Below are 21814 nucleotides of genomic sequence, written 5' to 3' on the forward strand. Positions count from 1 at the left end.
AATTTGTTATGCCCTGGATGAATGGGAACGTGCAGGTACGCTTCCTTCAGGTCGATTGATGTCAGGAAGTCGCCCTGCCTGATGCAACCCATGATGGTCTGGAGTGATTGCATGCTGAAGCGCTTGTACGCTATATGGATGTTGATTTTCTTGAGGTCCAGTATGGCTCTCACCCCTCCCAAGGCTTTGGGACTAGAAAGAGGATCGAGTAAAATCCTCTGCCCTCCTGACCCTGGGGCACCTGCTCTATGGCCGCTATGTCCAGTAGAAGCCGGATCTCTGCCTGCATCAATTGTAGCTTGTGGGTCAATTTCGGGAGGGGGCAGCAGATGAAGGTCCGCGGAGGAAAGGAAAGGAAGTCTAAGGTAAGGCCATGATGGATCGTGTTCAGTACCCAAGCGTCTGTCGTTGTCTCCTCCCACTGGGCAGCGTAGAGCTGTAGCCGACCCCCTATGGGAGGCGACCGGTGACGGTCACTTGGATCTGTGAAAGCAGCGATTGGAGAACCCTCCTCGAAAGGACCTGCGGTTACCCTGTTATCTGGTTTTGTCTCTGAAGGATGTCCTATCTTGAGAGCGGTTCTGCATTTGGGGATAGGATCTGGTAAATCCCCCAGATGTGGAGGGGAGTTGTGTTCCTAAAGGGCTGCCTACGAAAAAAGGAATGACCCTTGCGGTCCGGTTTCTTGGTGACTGCTGGTAAGATTTTGTGTTTGTCCTTGGACTCAATTAAGACTGAGTCCAAGGCCTCACCAAAGAGCTTATCACCCTTGAAAAGGGTCGAGGCCAACTTCCACTTCACCTTCATGTCCTCCTGCCAGTGGCGGAGCCACAGCAGATGGCATGTGGTCACATTAGATGCCATAGCCCTAGAGGAAAATTTGGTGGCATTAAGGGAAGCGTCGGCAGAGTATTCGACCACAGCAATAATTTTGTTGACGTCTTGGCACAATCTAGTGTCTCCGGCAGGGAGGTTGGCTAGTAGCTTGCGGAGCCAAAATAGGGCAACCCTGCTGAAATAGGAAGAGGAGGAGGAGGCCTTCATGGCCCACGCGGTGGCCATGTGAGTCTTATGACAGACCTTCTCCACCTTCTTGTCTTCCGCTTTGAGTCCCTCCAGTAGGTCGGCTGGGAGAACCGAGTCGGATGTTAGCGCCACTAGGGGGTCATCTACTTGAAGAAGCTTTAGGAGATCCTCCATGCCGCTCTCCATAGAGTAGAGCTTTTTATCCACCCCACTGGGATTAGCCATCTACCCAAGGTGGACCCATTGTCGCTGGATAACATCTAGGAACATCTGTGGTGCCGGAACCAGCTCCTGAGGGGGGTCTCCTTAAAGAGACCTACGCCTGGATCCCCTGATCCGACCGTTTCCTTGCTACCCTGTTCAGTGGCAGTCTTGTCAGATTGGGAGGGGAGTCCCATTTGAATGGATGAAGCCCTAGCCTTGGTCAGAATGGCCTTAAACATTGAAGGCTTGAATAAGCCAGAGAAGGCGGGGGCGTCGGGGACTGGATTCTCATCCCCCGATAGATCAGGGCCGTCCTGTCCACCCTCCTCATCTTCAAACACCTCGCTGACAGCTGAGGAAGCAGGAGGGGAGGCTCCAGTGGATTGAGTGTGAGCTCCTGTGGTCTGCACCCTAGCTTTGGCCTTGTTCTGGAGGGGCAAGGTGAGACTCAGCTGTTGGATGCCCTCTGCAATCCCCTGTGATATCGCCCGTGCAACCACCTCCTGCATCGCTTGGGATAACTCAGGAATGGTCCCTGAAATAGGGCCAGAAGGTGGAGACTCCTCCCCCATTAGAGAAGGCCTCCTCCATGTCTACCTCTTCCAGGGAGGAATCAGGAGACCTGGGGGATGCCCTGAAAAGATTGGGAGAAAAACCAAAGTCCCCTTCGTCCGCCAGAGATGGAGAGCCCTCCCATGGAATATCCACTATGGGGATGTCTGCAGGAACCTGAGCTGGTGATGGTTCCCTGACTTGAACAGTTTGCCCCTGGGCACTAACTGCGTTTTGAAATTGTCTCTCCAGGACCTTCTGTCTTCTCTCAGCCAACCTTTCTGCAGCCTTTGAGACCTTCCTGGCTTTGGGCTGTTTCTCTTTTGCAGGGCATCCTGCACTGTCCCTTTCAGCAGCACGGTTGGGCCTGCTGCACTTGTTAGAGGTAGGTTCAGTTTGATCCCTGACTTCAGCCAGACTCTTGCTGGCAATGGTACACTTCCAACCCTATCACAGCTTGGTTGTAATTAGTCCCTGTATGTGATATAGCTTTGGATAATAGGCCCCTTTAATTTAGTCCAAGTCCTGAGGAAATGGGGCTCAGCAGGGATCAATAACAGCGAGCAATATTTTTGGCGCCAAAATTGGAAGTCCCAAGGGGCTACAGAAATTGGAAGTCCCAAGGCGTTGGAATAAGGCAGAGAATGGCCAGAGAGAAGCCAAAATCCCTGCAGCCGCTCTTAATAGTCTTCCTAGGGAGGGGGGACCTGCCTGGAGCCCCAGAGCGAGATCCCAATATTAAGAAGCCCTCCCAGCAGCGATCTGCTGTGGAACCAGGCTGCGGCAATTCAAACGGCTTGAAAAATAAAGCATGCCACTTTTTTTTCTTCAAAATGGCCACCGCAAACTTTGGAGCGCACCGATTTGCGATTTAGAGCCATTTGGGGTTAAAAACAGTCCTCCAAAAGCTTTTGGGGGATCCCTAACCTACCTACCTGCCCCCAGAGCTTGCCAGCAGCCGCTGACGAGCCTCCTGGTGGTACCTCGACCACGGTGGTCGCGGAAGGCAGCCACGCTCCAAGCTGCCTGTTCCGTGCTTCAGAAGGCTATAGGAAGGAAGCTTTCAATTGAAGGGAGAAAATAAGAAAACCTAACGCTTCCTAACCTACATTCCAAACACAAAAATAAGAAAAGAGGCTACACTAAGCTGTTTGGAGAGTCCAACTTGCTGTCCAAGAACTGGAGCTCCTCAACTGCACCCTTTTTAAACTGAGCCTCTGAGGAGAGCAGGAGGCGTGGCTACACAATCTTTGAACTCAGTCCTTGGGCAGCAAGCTGAAGTTAACCCATACTTGGACACTCCAAGCAGCGCCTAGAACACACACACACAAAAATAAATTTCTCTTCCCAGCAGAACTTACAATAATTCATTTAGTGATTGTTCAAAGTTACAGCAGCATTGAATAAAATGACTTATGACTGTTTTATACACTTATAAATGTTACAGCATCCCAATAGTCACGTGATCAGAATTTAGAGATTTGTCAACTAACTTATAGTTAAGATGGCTTTGCAGTCTTCTGACAAGCAGAGTCAATTGGGATGTTAGATTTAATTAATAACCATGCTATTAATTTAACAACCTCAATGATTCATTTAACAACTGCAGCAAGAAAGGTTATAAAATGAGGTAAAATTCACTTAACAACTCTCTCATTTAGCAACAGAAATTTAGGGCTCAATTATGGTCATAAGTCAAGGACTATCTGTATGCTTTTTGACCTTTACTAATAGAAACTGCAAAGATTACTTATGACATCAGTATTTGTTGTGCATCATAATTTTAAACTTACCTGTATCTTTATCTCTTGCTTTGTAAACTTGCCCATATGTGCCTTCTCCAATAATGCCAATGATATCAAACTTATCTACACAACGCTTCCCCCAGTCAATTTCTTTCTGCTTTGTTTCACCATGACGTGGTCCACATATCCTAACCAAACAATTAATAAGATTTTGTTCCACAAGAATATGTTTACATTTTTGTCTAAAAATGTCCTTCTCTGTACATTTCTCTCTGTAAATATGCCATTACATATTAAATTATTTTTAAAAATATCAGTCACACATTAGCATTTTTATATATTTTATATCCTCCTTCTTGTAGTGTTCTACTACAAATCTTACGCAACCATTTTCATCACTACTGACTTCTTTGGTTTCATGTTTCCCATTACACTTTTTTTTTTAATGGATAGATTTTTCAAAAGCAGATTACAGTATACTGTGAAGATTGCCTATTTCTATAGTTCAAACAAAATAAAGCAGGTTTTTTTACTAGTAAAATAGGGAAATTGAATGATCTGGAATACCAACCAGAAACATTTAGTTTTTTAAAAAAAATTATTTGCTTAAATTGGTCTCAAATTACTCTATTTCACAACCTGCAATTAATATATAAGACAGAGAACAACAATGAAATAATCCTACTTTACCACAGCAATCGAAACAGTACATTATGATGTATCTATGGATTGATATATTTCTACCCAAATACTATAATTCTGGATGCAAAACAAAAATGAGGAAATTACAGAGAATTTATCTACTGAAGAACATACTAGTCAATTAATAATTTAAAATCTAACTCTTCTACTTGTTCATGCACAAAATACTAAAAGCAATCTTACAATAAAATTCTATAGTGAATCAGTTATCAATTGCCCTAATACACAATGATTTTGTATTTTATATTTATTATGATCTATATATATAAGAAAATAAATGCACATACTTTGGTCTCTTTTTATGATGTGATTGCACTAGAATCTTTTTCTCTTCGGGGCTTTGAGATGTATCATCTCCTCCAGGAAACTCAGGTGGCAACGGCAAGTCTGCAAGCAAATGGCGTAATTTCTTTTCCACTTCTTTTTTCACTGCTTTTACTGAAATGTTATCTTGCAAACTATAGCAAAATAAAAAGACTTTTTATGCCAGTATAAATGACAAATTTATAATTAAAACAAAGTATCAAGTCTAATATATTGTTCCAATATTATACTTATGTAAACATAAGGGAAAAAGTTAAAATCTAGGCGTTTTGTAAAATGCAATAAACAGTGAACATCAATACTAATCCATGTACTTTATATACATTACTAAGTAGCCATCAAATTGGACTGGTGAAGGTTTTGGCTACAAACACTTTTTAAAGCATATGTAGGATTAGAAATTAATGTAAAAATAACAAAAAGTATTTACATTTCATTAAATCTGTCTAGCATTTGCAGGTTGACATTGCATCTTTAAAATTATTTCATAACTCACCAATCTATATCTTTATCTTCAGGCAGCATAGGAGGAAAAGGCAGGGGTGGCAGAGTGGAAGTGATTGGTGCAACACCACAGTCTTTCTCCTTAGATGTTGCAGTTAGGATATGAGGCTTATTCTTCTCTTTTACTACAACAGGTTGTGTTGTTGATTTCATAAGGGTTGATTTATTTTCTTTTGCTGATAAAACATTTTGTTTAACCACTTTCTCTATAATCACATTGTTTTCCACTTTAGTTTCCTGAACAGAAACTTTTGTTTTTGTCTTATCATTTTTCAAGGTTGAACTATTTGAAGGGGAAGACATATTTTCTATTTTTATCTTTTTTACTTCCTTTACATTATTCACTTGTTGTACAGCAATTCCTATATCACTTCCCTTTGTAAGTGAACAAGTGTTGGAAACTTTTGCATTGGCTTTAGCTGCCTCTGCTGCCCTGGCTTTTTTGTTCTTGTTCAACTCAGCTCCCAGGCTGCTTTTTAGAGTCAGAGTACTGGGAGAAATACTGGACTGCCGACTTCTGGATCTTGACAATCTGTGTCTACTACGAGATCTTGAATGTCTTGAAGAGTAAGGACTTCTGCTTCTGGATTTTGCTGACTTTCTGCTTATAAAAATAAAGTTTTAGTGAATAAATATTGTTATGTTTGTAAATTACAATGAACCTCTTTAATAGGTACTCCATTAACATGTTTAATGGTTAGCTGGCTTATTTTAAATAAAAAAACTTTAATAACAGCAAAAGGTCGCTATGTCACCTAACAAATTTTAAATGTGTGTTTACATTTAAGAATACTTCCAGCAAATTTTAAGTGTGTAAATCTGAATTATTAGTTCAGGATATCACACAAAGCTTTTATCCAAAAAATTGAAAGCTTTTAAATGATTTGTTATTGAAAGATTTAATTTCTAATTTAGAAAGCAAACAATTTTGAAAACTTAACCCTAATCATTAAAATATAAAAAGCCTTCTACAATAACAGCTGTAAAATTTTGATGTATCTACACAAATATTCTGTAACAGATTTTTAAAATATTCAGTCTTCAAATTAAATTGCAAAAATATAGTATGCTTATTTTAAAATAATCAAGTTTAAAATTAAATCTGCATTTTGGTATCCAATTAGAAAACTGGGCAAAAGAACAGAGTTTGGGAGTTTGAAAAGTCAAAGCTAAACAGAACAAAGTTTGATTTAGATGGGATAAGTTAGAAGTGTGTTTTTTTATTTTTAAACAACAGAGATTAGCTTTGATCTCTGTGTAAAAAGCAAGAAATATTTTGGAAATCTTTAGAACTGGAGGAAATATAAATGAAAATGACAACTGACCAAGGAAACCTGACATTAGATATAAGACATAAAAAGTATTTCAAGTTAGATCGATAGGTATTGACTCTTTAAAAATCTTGGCATGAATGTTCAGTGTAAAAAATATCCTCAAAACAGAAAAAAAATCAAAAATTTAAAACAATATGTGATTTGTTAACAAGAAACACGTATTAGGAAAATATGTAAAATAATTAAGTCCAAAATATCTGGAAGAATTTATTTCAGCAGGACTGGAAAAAATGCTTTGTATATAAATCCTTAAAACAGGTAGATTTTTTTTTATATTGGAAAGTTATATCCCAAATGAAGATAAAATAGAATAGAATAGAATAAACAGTAGGAAGGGACCTTGGAGGTCTTCTAGTCCAACCCCCTGCCTAGACAGGAAACCATATACCATTTCAGACAAATGATTATCCAACACCTTCTTAAAAATTTCCAGTGTTGGAGCATTCACAACTTCTGGAGGCAAGTTGTTCTATTGATTAATTGTTCTGTTAGGAAATTTCTCCTCAGTTCTAAGTTGCTTCTTGATTAGTTTCCATCCATTGCTTCTTGTTCCATCCTCAGATGCTTTGGGGAATAGTTTGACTCCCTCTTCTTTGTGGCAACCCCTGAGATATTGGAACACTGCTATCATGTCTCCCCTAGTCCTTCTTTTCATTAAACTAGACATACCCAGTTCCTGCAACCATTCTTCATATTTTTTAGCCTCCAGTCCCCTAACCATCTTTGTTGCTCTTCTTTGCATTATTTCTAGAGTCTTCACATCTTTTTTACATCGTGGTGACCAAAACTGAATGCAGTATTCTAAGTGTGGCATTAACACTACATGTGATCTTGATTCTATCCCATTTTCAATTTAATGGATAATTTGGAGCATTTTTATTGCCAGAGATATAAAACACTTACTGAAAATAATATATTTATTTTTTATGAAAGAAAATAGATTTTTCAAGAATAGATATTATTTGGATTTCTATGATTTGATTAATTATATTTATAAAATGGAAGCATTATCAAAGATCTTTTCAAATCACTTTTAAAGAAAAAATGGGTCATCATGGAAAATGTCAGAATGCAAAAATTCTCAATACTGGACCAAAAAAATAAAATACGAACTTTTGATAACTATTCTAACATCTTTTCTACAGATTTCAAAAAAATTCAAAGAAATAACCAATTTTTCTAGTTCTGTTGAGGTTTGGAGAAGCTAAATTTAAAATTGAAGAGATATAAACAATGGCAATTCAACTACTATATAAAAATGCATAATAACTGAACCAGTTTCTTTCCTTGTCAACATTCAGCATTAGGATTACCATTGGATTGTTAAGTAGGGTTTACAATGTATGGGCATCATTAAAAATATATATTTGCTAATGATACATCAACTGTATCATATTCATAAAAGACACTAAGTTCAACTGAAAATCTTTTGAATACTAATCCAACTATTAACTGCAATAGTTTCTTCTATTAATTGAGAAGAACTTTTTATTTCTTTGAAATAACTGATTCAAAACTGAAAAGCAATTTAAGAATTTTAAAAGGAGAAAAGTTGCCTCCCCCCACAGGACAATAAAAAAAATAGATATAATTAGTATTCACTAATTATAACAACTATATAACTACATACAATTATAACAATATAGCAACATTTAACTTGCTAGTGCTAATTTGACTGAAATTGCTTGTTTTTAAGAAACAAAAATAAAATGAATATTTTATATTAATAAACAATTTTTATTATTTGTTTAGAATAAATTCTTTAAATAAGTTATGAGTTCAGGGTAAAAGCTCGTGATGGACAAAGAAAAATGTTTTCAAATGTCCAATCAGTTAATTAAATTGATGATGGTTTCTAATATTTATATAATTGTAATATGATGTATCCATATAATTATATATTTTAAAAATTAATCTGGAAAAATAGGGAGGCCACGTACTCAACTTACAAATATTCATTTAGTGACCATTCGAACCGTTGCTGCATGTACGTGGTCAGTGATCAAAATTTGGATGCTTGGCAACTGGCATATATTTATGATGGGTAATGTGATCAACTTTTGCAACTTCTTGACAAGCAAAGTCAATGGGGAAGCCATATTCACTTAACAACCACATTACTAATAACTAACAGTGATTCACTTAACTGTGCAAGAAAGATAGAGCAAAACTCATTTAACTGTATTAGTTAGCAACATAAATTTTGAGCTCAATTGTGGTTATAACTTTCTATACTCAATCCAGATTTTAAACATCAAGTGTTATATGTCAAAAGTAGAAATTCTAAAATCTTTCTTACTAGAAATTTAAATCAAATCCACTTTAAGAAATGTTTTTTTATTAACCAAAATAAATATATTTGAATTGTTTTCAGAATTAACAAAGTCAAGTAAATTAGAGACAATCATAATACTTCACTGAAAAACAAGTACTTTGTATTCAGATTTACTGGACGCCCACATAACATGTTCATCAAATTCAGAAACGGAGACTCTTTTGAATATTTAGCCATAATTATCTATCTGTCGATTCAACTTGTAGTAGTGGTTAAGGTTTTTGAAGAAGACCCCTTTATGTTCCACCTTACACACAAAGCCAAGTGACTTTAGGCTACTCAGTTTCTCTCAGTCCTAGGGTGAAAGCAAATCACTTCTAAAAACCCTTGCCAAGAAAACAGCAGGGATTTGTAGTAGTCTCTAAGAATCAAATACAATTGAACAAATAAAAAACCCACCATATCATGTAATAAAATTAAGGTTCAATAATCCCAATATAACTCTTAAAAACCAAAACTTTACTACTTTATCATATAATAGTTTTCCTGGTTCCTGGTTTATCTAAATGTAATTCAAAGTGCTGATAACGTAAAACTACCTACAATATAAAGCAAAAACTCTGAAGAAACATCTCCAAATGAAAATAATATAATATACTAACCTCATTTTGTAAGGCCTGTGTCTGTGCAGCTGGAGCTCAACAAGATAAACTACCAACAAATGAAAATCACTTTTCAACTAAAAATTGCATTTAAAATATTTAAATGCTGCTACTTCTTTTTATTTTATTCAAATAAGCCACTTCCTTTATTTTCTTAAGTTACTTTACTAATTGAATGTGAATTTACAAAGCTTCTGTCGTTTTTTTTGTTTGTTATATTTTTAATTACTATTTAATTTTATATTATTTTATAATAATTTATTTCATTATTTACATTTTCATTTTATATTATTTCATTTTACATTATTTACAATCACTTAAATATGAGCCGGCAGTGCTGCAGCTATTCATTACTTGCAGCCTTAGCAAGTAAGGATAAGCCACTTACCCACAAGTAAAAACAAACTCCTTTTCAAACAGGGTAGGAACAGTCTTTTATTCACATGGATAAACAAAAATCAAAGGTAATTAGTCCCAACAGACCTAGTTAAGAAATCCGAATTCCTTGTTGTATCCTAAAAGCAAGTGGTTGTCTGTGACAACCGGCCACTCCCACATTTATTTTCACTCCCTATTTATTTCCCAGACAGGGAGGGGCTGACTAGCATCCATGTCTGCATTTCCTTGCGAGCCGGCTTATTGTTTTCCTTTTCTCTCCTCTCTTTTTCTCTCTACATATATGTGCATCTGGGATTGGCCCCATCTGTTCCTCCCACTGACTCAGCTCAGGGTCTGAAGACAGCTGCCTCTCCACCTCAGAGAAGGTCCTTTCTCTGTCTCTGATGATGTTTCCTTATCAGGCCCTTCTAAAGGCTTCAAAGCTGGCCCAGGCTCTCCTCCACCTCCTCGTCTGACTCTGCAGGTATCGCTGCTGGCAGCCAATGGGCCACAACAGCAGCTGCCAAAAAAGCCAAAGCAATGCTAGGTTGTATTAACAAAAAATAGAATCAAGTTCATGGGAAGTATAACTTTAGAACTTTACAAACTCTTAGTAATACCACACTTACACTGCATCACGCTTTGATCATCATGTTATAAAAAAGATGTGGAGATTCTTGAAAGAGTGCAGAAAAAAGCAGCAAAGATGATTAGGGGGCTGGAGCTATAACATATGAAGAACAGTTGTAGGAATTGGATTTGTCTAGTCTAGTGAAAAGAAGGACTAGGGTGATATGACAGCAATATTTGAGGGGCTGTCACAAAGAAGGGGAGATCAACCTATTTTTCAAAGCATCAGAAGACAAGACAAGAAACAATGGATGGAAACTAATCAAGGACGAACGGGTCTGGATGGATGGCAACCGACTAAAACTCAACCCTTCCAAGACGGAGTGGCTGTGGCTTCCGGCCTCCCGGTTCAACGAGGTGCTTCCATCTCTGGCCATTGGGGGCGTCCAACTAGCCCCCATGGAACAGGTGCGCAATTTGGGCGTCCTCCTAGATGCCCGGCTGTCCATGGATGACCATGTAACAGCCGTGGCAAGGGGGGCATTCCATCAGGTTCGCCTGATGCGCCAATTGCGCCCCTTATTGGACCGGGATGCCCTACGCACAGTCACCCATGCGCTAGTGACGTCTCGCCTGGATTACTGCAATGCTCTCTACATGGGGCTTCCCTTGAGATGCACTCGGAGACTACAGTTGGTCCAGAACGCGGCCGCGCGGGTGATTATGGGGAGGACTAGATACTCCCCTGTAACACCTCTCCTGCGCGAGCTGCACTGGCTTCCTGTGGTCTACCGAGTGCGTTTCAAGGTTTTGATTATGATCTTTAAAGCGCTTCATGGCACAGGGCCTAGTTACATGCAGGATCGCATCCTGCCCCACACATCCCTACGACCAATTCGCTCACACAGAGAGGGACTTCTCCGGGTGCCGTCCGCCAAACAGTGCCGGGGGGCGACACCCAGGAGCAGAGCCTTCTCTGTGATGGGCCCAGCCCTGTGGAATGACCTCCCCCGTGACATCAGGATTACTTCCGATCTCCGCTCCTTCCGTGTACAGCTGAAGACCCACCTCTTTCAATTATCTGGCCTGGCTCAATCGTAATTTTTCTTATTCCTCCTAACTGTTTTTTAAATTGTATTTTAAACGTTAAATTTTAATTGCATATTGGGTTCTTACAATTGGGGTATTTTAATGTTGATTTTTAACTGTCTATATGATGTAATTTGTTACCTCCTCCGAGTCCGTGTCCGTGTATGTGTATGTATGTTTTGTATGTATGTCTATGTGTTTTTGTATATTCTCTATGTTTTATATGCTCCATTGTACGCCGCCCCGAGTCCTACTTGGAAAGGGAGCGGCTAATAAATTCAAACTTATTATTATTATTATTAAGGAGAGAAGCAACCTAGAACTAAGGAGAAATTTCCTTCCACAGATGAGCTTTATGGGGATGCTGACTTCATTTTCCAGCTGCCCACACTGCCAAAAGCACCAAAACCTGGTTCAATGACTATGGGATTACTGTGCTTGATTGGCCAGCAAACTCGTCTGACCTAAACCCCATAGAGAATCTATGGGGCATTGCCAAGAGAAAGATGGGAGACATGAGACCGAACAATGCAGAAGAGCTGAAGCATCCTGGTCTTCCATAACACCTCAGCAGTGCCACAGGCTGATATCTTCCATGCCACGCCGCATTGAGGCAGTAATTGCTGCAAAAGGGGCCCAAACCAAGTACTGAGTACATATGCATGCTTATACTTTTCAGAGGTCCGATATTGTTCTATGTACAATCCTTGTTTTATTGATTGCATGTAATATTCTAATTTTCTGAGATGGTGGATTTGGGATTTTCATGAGCTATATTTATTTATTTATTTATTTATTATTCATATTTATAGACCGCCCCCTCTCCCGAAAGGGACTCGGGGCGGTGTACAGTCACTAAAATACGTTATAAAATACATACAAAACAGTTAAATAATTAAATACGTAGGTGGAGGAGGTTGCAAGACTGTACATAGAATAATAAATATTAAATATAGTATATAGTGTATTAAAAACTTTTTAAAACCCCAAACCCAATTAAAATGAATAAATCCCCGGGAGGTAGAACTAAGAAAGTGCCAGGCCAGCTGATTGAAATAGGTGAGTCTTTAACTTTTGCCGGAAGGAACGGAGGTCGGTGGTAGTTCGAATGTCAGGGGGAGGTCATTCCAGAGGGTTGGGCCCATCACAGAGAAGGATCTACTCCTAGGTGTCGCCCGCTGGCATTGACTAGCAGACGGCACCAGGAGGAGCCCCTCTCTGTGTGAGCGGATAGGTCGCAGGGACGTGTGTGGTAGGATGCGATCCTGCAGGTAACTAGGTCCACTGCCATGGAGCGCTTTAAAGATGGTGATCAATACCTTGAAACGCACCCGAAAGGCCACAGGTAGCCAGTGCAGCTCGCGCAGGAGAGGTGTTACGTGGGAGTAACGTGTACTTCCCATAATAACCCGCGCGGCTGCGTTCTGAACTAGCTGCAGTCTCCGGACGCTTCCCAAGGGAAGCCCCATGTAGAGAGCATTGCAGTAGTCCAGTACAATTATGACAAATCATGGCTTGAACTATCTTGCTTTGCATGTAATGAGTCTTATCTCATATATTAGCTTCACCTTTTAACTTGCATTACTGAAATAAATGAACTTTTGCACGATATTCTAATTTTTCGAGTTTCACCTGTACGGGTCAATTCAGTGAATTGAATTGTCTTTAAATCTTTACCCTTAAGGCGTATTATATCTAGCAGGATGCTCAAACAAGCATATATTGTCAAAAACTTTACAGAGACTAGTTCTTCCTTATTTAAGGTTTAAACTTCTGCAGAATAGCAAATCAAAAGCAAAAACAAAATAAAAAGATATTTAAAATGGTACAAATAAGACAGGCTAGTTGCCTAATATTGTAACTGATCAAATCCAAGAAATCTTGGATAAAACAGATCAATAGCATCAATCTCAAATAAATATTTATACTGTCATATTTATACTGCAGTCACATCTGATGCCAATTGACCAATGACTATATAATTTATTATTTTTATTGTCCAGACTGAAATGCTTTCCATAGCAATAGGTAATTCTTAAAATGTTTATACCATAATGTTATAATCTGTGTATATATATACAGTATATAATATATTTTCACCCGGTTTCCCCTGATCTCACTTCTTATTCTGAAAGCACCTTTAGCAGTTCTTGTTTTGGTTCTTCATATCATTAGCAGATGAATGAACTAGATGGCTCATGGGAAGTGTGCAGGTTAATATTGGAAGGGAAGTGTGAAAGTGGAATCAGGCCCTCGTTTCTCAGTACTGCTTTCTTTGTAAAATCTCTGGGCATTTCTTCTATAGTACACCAACAAGAAAATGGAGTCAATATAGCAATAGCATCAGCACTTAGATTTATATACCACTTCATAGTGCTTTACAGCCCTCTGTACGCAGTCAACATATTGCCCCCAACAATCTGGGTCCTCATTTTACCAACCTCAGAAGGATGGAAGGCTGAGTCAACCTATTTAGTTTTAATCCTATTTATTTATATACTTCTTACACATGCTACATTTCTATGATCTATTTTAAACCTATTTTATTTGCTCAGTGTTGAATGCTATGTGCTTATAATCTATAGGTGTTTCTGACTAAGAAAAGGTTGAACACCACAGCATTTACTTTTCCCATCCAGTACAAGTATCTTCCCCACAACAGCACAGTGTGGAGAAATAAGGCCAATGTTGCACAAATTGGTGCTACAAAATAGAAATAATCTCTGCAGGAAAGAAAGCAACAGGAAGAGTGGCCACTGCTAAATAAATTTTTAAAAATTATACACTGGGGCAAAAAACATGTAACAGTGGAGCCCAATATGTGAGTTATCCTGAGTTGCACAATAGGCCATTGTGGCCCCTATTGCATTTTCAAATGTGATTAGCATGGTATTCTTCTTGAGTAGCTATCTTGCTAAGTGAGGGTAGAACAAATTTAAAGCTGTTAGGTCTATTTCTTAGTAGCAAGCTTCATTCATGCTGGGACATCTTCCTTGATCCCACTGGATTTAATTTATTCAAGATTGTGCTGCACCCTTATCCAAAGGTTATAGTTTAGGGTTCTTTTGCATCCAGCTTTTCATTAGAGCAGAAAAGACTTCTGTCATACAAGACCCCTTTCACCATCTTATGCCCTTTGCCTAACAGCAATAATCTTGCAGTAGTAATCCATAACTTGGCAACTTCCCACTTAAATTATTGCAGAATTTTATGTGAGGAGCTTTGTTAACTCAGAAGGTTTAGTTAGTTAAAAAAAACTATAGCAAGAGCATCATCTGGAATTTGACCTTTGATCTTCAGTGAATGGTATTTAATTTCTGGCTTCAAATTGCTGGTTTTGACATTTAAACCTTCACAATTTGGGCCATTTGCCCTTTTTTGTTATCTAAATCCCAGTCTAGCCATCATAAGATTTCCACCAGATGCCCTGTATTGTAGGAGTATGACAAGTTGCTACAGTGGATATAAATAGATCTATCCACACAGCCTGTTAAAGTGTCGGAGTTCCAAGATATTTAAAAAATCAGATCAAGATATTTTTTCTACCTTTAATCTAATGTCTTAAAACCAATTTTGTTGTATTTATCAATAAAGGCTATACTACGATACTGTATGAAATGTACAATTCAACTGAAAAACAAACTGAAACCTTTTAGGAGGGAAAAGTGTGCATAATCTTAACCTAATATTTTGCTGAAGTACCTGATTTTCTGATAGCATTCAATCTTTTGGGATAGGAATTTATCAGCATGACACACCTTGTCTTTGGAATTGTCGCCCACACTTTCTTGCAAAAACATTTCAAATCCATCAGATTGTGAGGGCATCTCCTGTGCACGGCCCTCTTCAGGTCAATTGGATTCAGTCTGGACTCTGACTAGGCCATTTTGATCTTCTGGTGAAGCCATTCTTTTGTTGATTTGGAGGTATGCTTTGGGTCATTGTTGTGCTCAACATTTTAACAGAAGCCTGAAAGTTTTGTGCCAAAATTTACTGACATTTGTAAGTTGTATTGTATTTGTATGTAATTCCTTCGACCTTGACTAAAGCCCCAATTCCAGCTGAAGGAAAGCAAACCCAAAGCATAATGCTGACACCTCCATGCTTCATGTACTTTTGGTGATGCAGTGTGTTGTTTTTGCCCCAAACATACAATACTTTTTGTAATTATGGCCCAAAAGTTCAACCTTGGTTTCATTAGATCAAGATCAACATTTTCCCACATGCTTTGGTCAGTTTTGATGTTTTATCACTTACTCCATAGGCCAGACATATGTAGAATATGGGAGATTGTTGCCACAGGTAGTATGCAAACAGTATTTGCCAGTAAGTCCTGCAGCTCCTTTAATGTTGCTATAGGCCTCTTGGCAGCTTCTCGGACCAATTTTTCTTCTTGTTTTTTCATCTGTTTGAAGGGTCATCCTCTTCTTGTGCCATATTTTCTCCAGTTTTTGATCACTGTCTTCACTGTGTTTTATGATAATGCCTTGGCAATTTTTCTGTATCCTTCACCTGATACCTTCCAACAATGAAATTCATCTGATACTTTGTAAGTTCTTTGCAGACCATGATATTTGCTATAAAAAGCAACTATAAATGTCAGAAAAATCCTACAACTACAGCTGAACTTAATATGGGCTTGATCAGAATCACTTTGATTGCAGGTGTACTGCTACTATAATCAGTTTGAATATACTGGTTTACTTCTGAACACAGTCACCTACCTACTTATAAGAGGGCATGGACAAGCTATGCGCAACCACATTATTGTAAGCTATTTATATAACTACTGGAAATAGCTAGAATTCAAATTTTAGAGGAAATGGTAATTAGGCACCCAAAACTGAAGAGGCTAAAATAGTTTAAAATGAATCTCCAAATATTAATTATGTCTTTCAACTCTCGGTGCTGCAAAAAGCTAAACTGATAAACCAGGAATATCTTGTGTTTTCCTCACTGTTCGAAAAACATGTTTAACATATCTGTTAAAACACAAACTAGTACAACACTGTTCAATTCTTTAATAACAATAAAGTATGCTATATTATAAAGTTGTACACAAGTCCAGCAGCTTCTGGTGATTAATATATAATTTTGAATTCCCTGGAAGACTCTTATCCAAATACTAAAAAAGCATGAATTGAATTTCCAAATCTCTGAAAAGATTTAGCTAGATGTAGCAAACACATGTTTCAGCCATATTAATAGTGAGAGCATTCACTAGAAAGGAAACATATCTAATCAAACCATCAACACAAAACAATGCAATCCTAATTTTGTATCAGTATATGTCCATTCATACCAAAATCACTGTTGCCTTATGGCTACATTCTTCACAGAAAATCATCTGAAAGCAATCAAGTTCCTTTACAGCAAAATAAAACATAAATCCCAAAACAGAAAACCACTTTAATTTCTCAGCAAAGAATTGTCAAATGTGATATTATAGCATTTCCAAGACATTTTAAGGATAACCAGCTCAATAACAGGGAAAATAACATAAATATTGCTCTGTTTTCATTAGCATCTTATATAGATACTTAAATAAGATTATGCAATTACAGATTAAGTATTTTGGATAGTTATTTTTGCCTAACCAGTTTTAGCCTAATTCAGCTTCCCACACATTCCTGTAAAATAAGTTTTAGTAAACTGATTTATAGATTTCAAAAGTAGAACAAAGACAGAATGCAAATTACATAGTTTTGCCCATTATTTCTAGGAATTGGATCACAACTATCAAAGGTTTCCCTATAGTAAGCTCTTTGGATTTGTGTTGAATTGCGAGATGGGCAGCAAAAAAAATTGATAAATAAAAAATAAAAAATAAATTTAATAAAGTCTGTAAAATCAATTTCATTTTTTAGAAATGAAACAATCATTGTAACTAGGTACCACTCTGGGAAATTAAACAAATAACTGGATCATAAGTATATTTATAAATGAAGTTAAGATTTAAAGTTCTTAATTGCCTGACAGAATTATTAAAACCATAAGTGCAAGAGAAATAGTGATTCAAAATAATTGGTTCTATAAAATCTTTTAATCACTAACCTCTCTGACATAATTAGTAGAGAAGAGGCATATGGTTAATGAGAGAAGCAACAAAATCTGAACATTATCAATCATTAAGTTGCTTTCTAAAAAGAGCTGTTTTGTGTGAATCAGATATCATGTCATAAATAGCACTGGAAAAGGTTGTGGCTGGTTTGTAATACATTCCTTCTATCCATAATGCAAAAAGATCTTCAGCATGTATGAAAATTTTCATCTAGTCAGTAGTAGAGCAGATGAATTTATATGTATGAAATTCAATGGATCAGATGTATGTAATTTAAAAAGTATATATTTCAAAAGTATCTCACTCACTCACACATACACAAACATTTCCTTTATAAAATTTTCAAATATGTTAATTGTGAAAAGAATTTATAACAGAGGCCAACACTTTTAATAACATAAAAGACTGAACATTAAAGAAATTACTTCCACCCACCACCATGTAAAATGAGAACTATTTTGTAAGCTAGTTATTGGGAAACCTATAATACCATTGAGAAACAGAGATCGAATTCTCCTTGTAATCAATTATTTTTACATTTATTTTGTAGTTTTTTTAGAACTAAACTGTTGGATATCAGCTTATTTATACTCAATATTTCTGTTTATCTAGTGATAGAGTATTGCATCATTGGTTCATTTGATGAAAGCTAATGCGCAGAGTTGCATACAGTTAGGAAATACATACTTTTTTTCTAGAAATCCCATTGAGCCCAAGGAGGTTTACTTCTGAGTATGTCTGTGTATCTATATGTTAAAACACACACACACAAACTGAAACATACAGCAGTTTAGAAAAGAATTCTCAAACCTATATTTTCAAGTAAAATCAACTGATTAAGTGTAAATATTCCTCAAATATTGATTTTGTTCTAGAGCTTGATTATTCAAAACTCACAATTTAACCTGAAAATTATACTCCAATATGCACATTTATAGTATTAGCCAATAACTGGGAAAAGATTTAATTGCAAAAATATTTTTTACACCAAAACATCACTTTAGTAGCTGAATTTCCTCAAAAACTGTCTAATTCCAAGGAAGTCGGTCTATTTCTAGCTGCAATAGCTAATGCTAGAATAACATATTGTTAAAATGCCCATTTCTAATACCATTGTAATTAATGGCCCATATGCATAAACATTTGTAGGCCAATTTTCAAAAATACATTATTTTATGTTCAGTCCATCTCACCCCATTTCACCCTCTTATATTTGATTAACCAGCTGGAAGACACACACTTTTATTATCGGATTATTCTATTTTGAGAGAATAGGCTAAAATAATGTGTTTTTAAAGAAACTTCAACCTTGTGATTACCTGATGGCTGGGCTATAAGGGCTGCGTGAGCGACGTCTGTAAGGACTCAGTGATACATCCCCGCCACACTCGAAAGAACTGTGCCGGCTGTAGCTGGGTGACCGACGCCAATAAGGGCTAAGAGAAGAACGGGGACTGGGGGACTTGCGGTTCCGTTGGCTTTGTGAAGCTCTGTGGCTAATTGGGCTGTCATCTCGATAAGGGCTGAGTGACGACCGTTGCCGCCTGTAGGCCCTGGGTTCTGTCTTATCCTCCCGGTAGGCTTTAGGCGGTTCCTTGTAAGCTGAGGGAGGCTCTTTGCCTGCTTTCGTCCGGTTCCGGTGGCTTTTATTTTCACGGTCTTTCCGACTGTTACTGGGCGACGCAGCTGAGCCCTTCCTGCGGCCGTCGCTGCCGCCGCCGCCCCGGGAACCATCTCGGTCCTGGCCACCGCTGTAATTGTGGCGGCTGCGAGATTTAGAGGAAGAGGAGGAGGCCTCGGCTCCCCCCCTGGCAGCTGCGGCCACCCCCTCCTGCTGTAGCGACACCTTGTCCGCCCCCCGCCTACGGTGTTCCCGGTGCCGCTCCCGAGAGCGACGCCCACTGTTGCTGCGGTGTTCCCTGCGCGGTCGCCGGATGCTCCGATCCGCCTCACCGCGGCTTGAGCGTTGCTGGTTGCCCCCGCCTCCACCGGAGGACGCCGGACTCCCGCCGCCGCTCCCTACCCCGGCCGTCCCGCCTCCCACCGGTCCCTCCGACTGGGAGCTTACGTCGTCGTATTCTTCGGCCGCCGCCTCTATCAGTGGCCCCAAGCCCGCCGCAGTCCCGCGCCGCTCCGAGGCTGCGAGGACCGCCCCTGAGCTACCTCCACCTGCACCCCCTGATCTGCCGCGCCGCCGTTTGCCCCGAACCCCCGATCGCCGCTTGCCTCGCGGTCGCTTCCGCTCCCCCCCTTCGCCACAGCAGGAGGAGGCGGCGCCGCCAGTGGCCGCCAGGAACAGCAGAGACTGCGGCGGCAGCGGCGGCTGCAGGAGCGAGGGCTGCAGCAGCGGGAACAGCAGGGAAGGTGCCGGCGGGCCCGCCACAGGTGACGGAGGCAACGGGGGCGGCTGCGCCGAAGCGTAGCGCTTCCGCCGCCGGTGATGCAAACGCTTTTTTTCTGCCACTGGCGATTCGGAGCCGCCGGCCCAGGCCCGGACACCGCTCCCGCCTCCGGACGTCGCCGCCTCTGAGGTACTCGGCATCGGTATCTCTCTCCGGCAAACAAGAATCCGTCAAGGCGCCCAAGAGGTGGAGGAGAAAGAAGCAGTCGCCATTGGGGCCCCTTGCCAGGTTCGGCTCTGTAAGACTAGTCCCTCCTGCCGGCCTTTGCCTCCTCACATAGAAGAACAGTTCCTTCAGCTGGGACCGTCAGGTGTCGCTTCCACGAGCTCCTAAAACCAGGGATGGCGGGTTCTTCTTCGCGTGACACAAACCGGTCCCATTTCCCGGCTGGGCCCCGTGTTAGGCCTCACTCTCGGTACTTATGCCTCAACGATTCCTCAAGGCCGTGCCCGAACGCTCCGTGTTCCACCGCTTCTTATGCTGCCCCCGGCTCGTTGGTTCGCTCCGTATCCGGGAAAACGAGTAAGGGATGAGAAAGAGCAATTGCCAAATAGTCTCCGTCGTCCTCTACGTTCGCTTTACTCTTACTCGCGCGCGCACAGAAAGAGACAGAAGGGAGACGGCCGGCGCAGCCAGTATAACTGCGCGTGCGCCACTGCGCTGAAGTCAGAAGCAATGAGCCTATCTCTAAGCTAGAGTTCGGTTTGTTCCTTTTCCAAACGCAATCAACAAAAACTCGCGAGACTTCCCCCCCCCTCTCGTAATAATCTCGCGAGTCTTCTGGTTTTGCATTGATAGTAGTTGAATATATCACGTCCTTGAAAGAGTGGTGGTGTTTTATAGGACTGAACAGCTGTTCAGATAAAATGAAGCCATTCCTTGTTATAAAGTTCGAATCTGAAGAATTTGGGAGGAAGAGCCAATTTGGTTAAGACATCTGGCTACAAACCAGTTCATTGTGAGCTACTGGAATCGGTGGGTGGTAGTCCGGCTTTAGCAATAAAAAAAAAAAATTCCTCTCTCAGTCCAGGACATCAGACTCGGGGACAAACCAGTCAGTTAATCCCTACCGCAGCCAAGAGTTCAACATTTGGTTGATCGGGAGGGAAAAAGCGAACCCTGTATCTGCAGGAAGAACGCTAGGGAAAGAAGAAAATGTAATTGGGAGACAGCGGCGATGACTTTTAATTTGTTTTAAACCAGCCTCTCTCAAATCCAAAAATGGAAAATGGCAGAATAAAAAATATTGTTAACAGAAAGCTACCAATATCCCACTTATACTATTTTTTTGGCAAACTTAAATTCTGAAAGGTGCTGAGGTATATTTGCAATATCTTTTTTTTATAAAACAAAGTTTTATTGGTTTTTAAATATATAGGGAAAGGTAAGGGGATATACAAAAATTTTGGCAGCTTCCACACTGGCGGTGGAGATCCCTCCAAGAAACTCACAGATTTAACAATCTTAAAAACTAAATATAAAAGAAAGCAGCAGAGCAAAACTTACTCTATATTATCAATCATGTGTTTTTACATTTTTATTTGTCACTTTCTAAAATATCACCAATTGCTATTGTTCCAAATACCTCTATTTTTGTGATCTGAGCCTTTTCGATATTGCTCCTTTTTCCCTGCCCCCAGAAGAGGCCTCTATGCCCCCCTCCCTCCCAGCTTGCGTCTTGCTGTCCTTTTCACTACTCCCACTAAATTCCTCCTCTGGGAGGGAACGATTCTTTTTAATGAAGGCTTCCGCTTCCTGAACTGTGTTAATTCTAATCCTATTTCCCTCCCAGAAGACCAACATCCCCTCTGGTAACAGCTATCTAAACCAGACCCCTTTATTATATAATTTTTTTGATAAGGAGGAATATTTCCTCCTCTCTCTTATTTTTTGGGGGATCTGTTTAAGAATGGTGATCTCTTCCTCTTTATATATCAATGGTCTCTCCCTTTGGGCCGCAAGCACCTCATCCCTTGTGGATCTCCT

General features: G+C 39.6%; 1 protein-coding gene across 2 annotated transcripts in view; it reads right to left on the minus strand.

Moving 5' to 3' along the window:
- The window catches only part of CDK13 (cyclin dependent kinase 13), an 83133-nt gene extending 61797 nt beyond the window's left edge, over positions 1-21336 (minus strand). Inside the window, exons 1-4 of one of the 2 annotated variants that reach the window (XM_081932309.1) lie at positions 18746-21336; positions 5050-5661; positions 4517-4687; positions 3576-3715 (exon numbers count right to left, since the gene is read on the minus strand). In XM_081932309.1, the coding sequence (XP_081788435.1) occupies positions 3576-3715; positions 4517-4687; positions 5050-5661; positions 18746-19968 (2146 nt within the window). In that variant the 5' untranslated portion in view covers positions 19969-21336. The remainder of the gene's footprint in view (positions 1-3575; positions 3716-4516; positions 4688-5049; positions 5662-18745) is intronic. The other variant, XM_081932310.1, reaches the window with a different exon arrangement.
- Between the last annotated feature and the right edge of the window lie 478 nt (positions 21337-21814).

This window comes from Natrix helvetica (genome assembly GCF_964273705.1).
Source record: "Natrix helvetica genome assembly, chromosome: Z".
Taxonomy (NCBI): Eukaryota; Metazoa; Chordata; class Lepidosauria; order Squamata; family Natricidae; genus Natrix; species Natrix helvetica.